General features: G+C 31.3%; 1 protein-coding gene across 1 annotated transcript; it reads right to left on the reverse strand.

The window, feature by feature from the left end:
• Window positions 1–451: 451 nt before the first annotated feature.
• LOC105991485 (olfactory receptor 183-like) lies at window positions 452–1,381 on the reverse strand. Its single transcript, XM_013024123.1, has one exon. It carries the CDS (start codon window positions 1,379–1,381, stop codon window positions 452–454), a length of 930 nt encoding a protein of 309 aa, XP_012879577.1.
• Between the last annotated feature and the right edge of the window lie 3,602 nt (window positions 1,382–4,983).

A 4,983-nucleotide genomic window follows, 5' to 3' on the forward strand; every position in this document is an offset into this window, starting at 1 on the left:
TTGCTCCAAAATGGTGGAATTACAAATGATTCCATATTTATTGATATTTCTTAGACTTTTTAGTATTAACTCAAATAGAAAATTGGAATTGCATTAGTATAACATGAGTCCCAAACTATACTGTAGAATTTTCTATGTAGAGTGTAATTCCAAGTCCTTTGCATAGAATACACAATTTCGTCTCTGTAAATTTATAATATAATATCGTACAAACATATAAAAATTTCGCCTGATATTTTAAATTAATGACATGTGAAATAAATATTTTATTAAAACACTATTCACTTATCAACTGTATATATGTTTTTATAAATTAAGGGCTGAAAACTTGATTTTTCATGTTCTATAACAAATATAACTGCAAAACAACATTGTACATGACACAATATAAATAAATTTCTCCAGTTTTAAAACTATTTTAATAAAATGAAAGAAGATAGTAAGATAAGGTCTAAATATTTCTTTTCAATAATTTTTTCAGAGACTGTATGACTTGCTTGTTTCTCAGACTATAGATAATTGGATTTAAAACAGGAACTATGACAGTATAAAACAAAGAGAGGATCTTCTCTTGGTCATCTGCTTGTGAAGAAGCAGGATGCACATACATGAAGAGAAGGGGACCATAGTACAAAGACACAGATAGGAGATGGGCTCCACAAGTGGAAAAGGCTTTTCTCATTCCCTTTTCAGACTTTGTTGTTAATATTGTAAAAAGAATAAATGTGTAAGAGATAAAAATAGTCATAATGGAGAATACTTGTATTGAACCAGAGAAGATAAAAATGATGAGATAATTAAGAGAAGGATCTGTACAAGAAATCTTTAGCAATGGTATAACATCACAATAAAAGTGATAAATTACGTTGGATTTACAGAATACTAGACTGAATAAAAAACTTTCATGAATGACAGCATGAGCTAAGCCACCAAAATATGATAAAACTAATAGCTGCATACAGAGCTTGTTGGTCATAATCATTGGATAAAGTAAAGGTTTACAGATGGCTACATAGCGATCATAAGCCATTACTGCCAAAATGAAACACTCTGCAGTTACACTGACTGCAAAAGAAAAAAACTGAATCATACATGCAGAGAAAGAGATCAACTTGTTCTTGTCTAACAAATTTAACAACATATTTGGTGTCACTGTGGATGATAACCATGTATCCACAAATGCTAAGTTGCCGAGACATAAATACATGGGGATGTGCAGATGAGGGTCCTTCCAGATGAGACCAATCAGACTGAAGTTTCCCAAAATAGTCATAAGATACACCACAAAGAAGAAGAGGAACAGAGGGATTTTCCACTGAGGTTGATGTGTAAGTCCTGTGAAAACAAATTCTGTCACCACTGTCGTATTTTCTTTTTTCATGTCTTCACTGGATGTCCTAAAAAATTAAACACAATTAATACGAAATAACATTCACTAAGATTTACAGTCTATATTTTATGGATGGAGAGTTGAATTAAGTTAGTATAGTTTTCATCATGTATTCCATCTTACTATTATAACAGAAGATTACTAAATTAAAAGTGACATTTAAATTAATTCAGTTCTATAAATATATAGGGTATGATGAATTTGATTGGAATGAGAGGTCTTCTAAGCAAGCTTCTGACCACCTTATATAAAATCACTAATTAGCACTGGATATTTCATGTCCTGCACATGGTTCATGTACTAGAGTAAAGGTATTTGGGGGCTCTCAATTATAATGTGGAGGGATTGTCACATAACTATTAAAGAGATAGGTTTCCTCTAAGTTGCTTTAATATGTGTAATTATGTGAGAGAACTTTTAAATTTGAAATTTATAGCATATAAAATTTCTTTAGGGAGAGAACAGTAGAATCAGGGGTACTAATCAGGGACTGCAACATTCTTAGAGATTCTCAAACCAGGTTAGGCATATCCATGTGCTGGAAGACCCTTGTTAAATAATATAGATTATAAATTCTAATTGTAGAATTATAGTCAATATTTCAATTATGAAGGAATGTATACATTACAGTCCCTTGAACATCATTGCAGTCCCTAATTCACACATATAGTGACATTTGCAATAAAAAGGTAACAGAAGATATAAATCAAATGAATTAAGAATGCACCTTCACTAGGATTGCAGTACACAAAAGGTAGACTTTAATGGTGAGCAATGAAGCAAAGAGCAGTAGCTTCAAGAAAAATTAAATTGATATAAGTAAACTGGTTTCCAAATGTATAGAAGGCATTGGTTCAATCTCTGGCATTACAAAACATTAAATGGATATATATATATATATATATATATATATATACATTAAATTTAAAATCTTGTTCATTGTCTAATCTATTTAAGGATCATGCTCTAACATCTACTTGATGCATATCAAATAGACTGAAGAATTAGTATGATTTAGATGTTTCCATAAGACTTGGAGGCATAGTTGTGAGTAAATTAAACATACAGAAAGAAAGAAAGAGAATAAGATACCTTTACACTGAAACTATATTGAAGAGCTTCAGTGTGGACATCATGTATTACATGGGTACATATGAGCCCTTTTCTCAGATGAATGGCTCATATGATTCTCTTTGAAGTACAGAAATTAACAGCTATTCAAGAAATCAGAAAGTCTTAGAAATTATTTCATTCTCTGTGCACATAGATTTAACATTATGGTTCTTGGTCTATTTTTCCCCAGTGAAAAACAAATGCAGATTTAGGAATGTGGAGATAGAAAGACAGAAGTACATGGACTGAAGGGTTTTTGAGGTGAAACTTTCACGAAAGAAATGAGACTTACACAAAAATCAATGGCTTTTCTGTATGCCAACAATGAGAAGAGTGAGGCTGAAATCAGGAAAGCAACTTCTTTTGTAATAGCTTCAAAAATACCTAGGAATTAATGTAATCAAAGAAGTGAAGGACCTCTATAATAAAAACCTTGAAAACCTGAAAAAGAAAATTAAAGCTGATAAGAGGAAGTGGAAAAACCTCCCACGCTCCTGGATTGGGAGTATTAACATCCTGAAAATGGCAATACTGCAAAAGTATATCTACAAATTAAATGCAATATGCAACAATATCCCAACATCATTACTTAATGAAATAGAAGAAGCAATCCAAAAATTCATATGAAATAACAAAACCCCAAATAGCCAAAACAATCCTTGGCAGGAAGCACAGTGTTGCAAGAATAACAATACCAAACTTCAAACTCTATTACAAAGGAGTAGTAATAAAACAGCTTGGTACTTGCGCAAGAACAGGCTTTAGGACCAACCCAGAAATGCACTCAAAGACCTATGGCAACCTAATCATTGATAAGAAAGCCAAAAGAAAAAAACAGGATGGAAGGAAGACATCCTCATCAAGAAATGGTGCTGGCAAAATTAGCTAAATACCTGTAGAAAACTAAAGTTAGATCCTTATATATTACCCTGCATCAGAATCAATTCTAAATGGATCAAAGACCTTGAGGTAAAAGCAGATACTCTGAAAATATTATAGGAAGGAATAGGAGAAACTCTAGAGCTCTTTGGCACAGGTTGAGACTTTCTTATTAAAGACCCAGAAACACAACAAATCAAAGAAACACTGAATAAATAGAATTGCATCAAAATGCAGGGCTTCTGCATGGCAAAAGACATAGCTAGCAAGAAAAGGAAATGAGAACGTTTTAGTTGCTATTGTTATTGTTTTTGTTTCCTTTTGTCTTGTTAGTTTGTTGTATTTCCAAGAGTAAGGGAGGCACATAAAAGGTAGAACAAAGATGAGCAATTGCAATGAAACTGCTAGACACCATGTGGGAAATGAATTAGATATCTTATGGGTGAGGTCAGAAGAACAAAAGTCTGAGTTAACAGAAGAGGAGACATGGTTCAATAAACTGTACTCATTAATCATTAGCTGATTCATTTAACTATAACCCTCTGTATTTCAACTCTACAATAACAACTCAAAAAGAAAAACAAGACTTAAGGGACATATTTAAGTGTAGAAAATCAGAGATGTGTTTTGGCTTTAATGAAGAAAGTTTCACATGATAGAGTTCAGAACAGAGTCTAATTCAGAATGGATGGAAGCAAGCAGCATAACAGTAAAGAGAATGAAAGAGTATACTTGGTAAAATAGAAAACAATTGGTAGATACAGGCTATATATTCAATATAGTATATTTTCATGTAATTTATGTTTATAGAAATTACAAAGAAAAATCTAGTGAGGAATAAGGTCTGTAATGGGACAAATGACACTGAGAGGGAATTTGAGATGAATAAAAAGAAAATAAGAAGGAACTAAAATAAGCAAAGAAATGAAAGAGAATGTGGCTAAGTGAAGAAAAGACAAAATAAGAGACAAATCTTCTAATAACCCTGAAGATGAAATAAAGGGGAAAGATTTGAAATTCACATGCAAATGTTGATTCTTCCAAAATATACTAACATTTCATGGCTCATCTATATCTAAATGTTTCTATATATTTAATTATAAAAGCAACAAGAAAATAGTAATTTTATTAACAATAAATTATATTGTATGCTAGTAATACTGATTTTCAAAATGAAGAAGAAAAATATTGTTATATAAGATGATGGAATGTATAATTGTTTGCCTACATGGATTGCTTCACTATGTACATGTAAACCAAACATACTGGGTAAATCGCAAATATATACAGTAATACATATAGAAAGACAGATACGTATTTACAGACAGACAGAGTTCCTTATCTTTGTTAATACAAAGACTAAAATCCAATTTCTCTTAAAACCATTTTTGTTTACTATGGCATCATTTTTTTACTCATTAACTATCTTTGGCAAAATATGCAACTGAACATGGAATCTTATGAAGTCAATATTGAAGATCATTAGCAATAATTTAAGTTAGGATATTTTTTACTTGGAGTTTTATTTTCTCCAATATTTAAAATAAATACATAAGCTAAACTGATCAAATTTAATTTGTGTGGGTTTGTTAAGTCTACAA

This window comes from Dipodomys ordii, unplaced genomic scaffold (assembly GCF_000151885.1).
Source record: "Dipodomys ordii isolate 6190 unplaced genomic scaffold, Dord_2.0 Scaffold73, whole genome shotgun sequence".
Classification (NCBI taxonomy): domain Eukaryota; kingdom Metazoa; phylum Chordata; class Mammalia; order Rodentia; family Heteromyidae; genus Dipodomys; species Dipodomys ordii.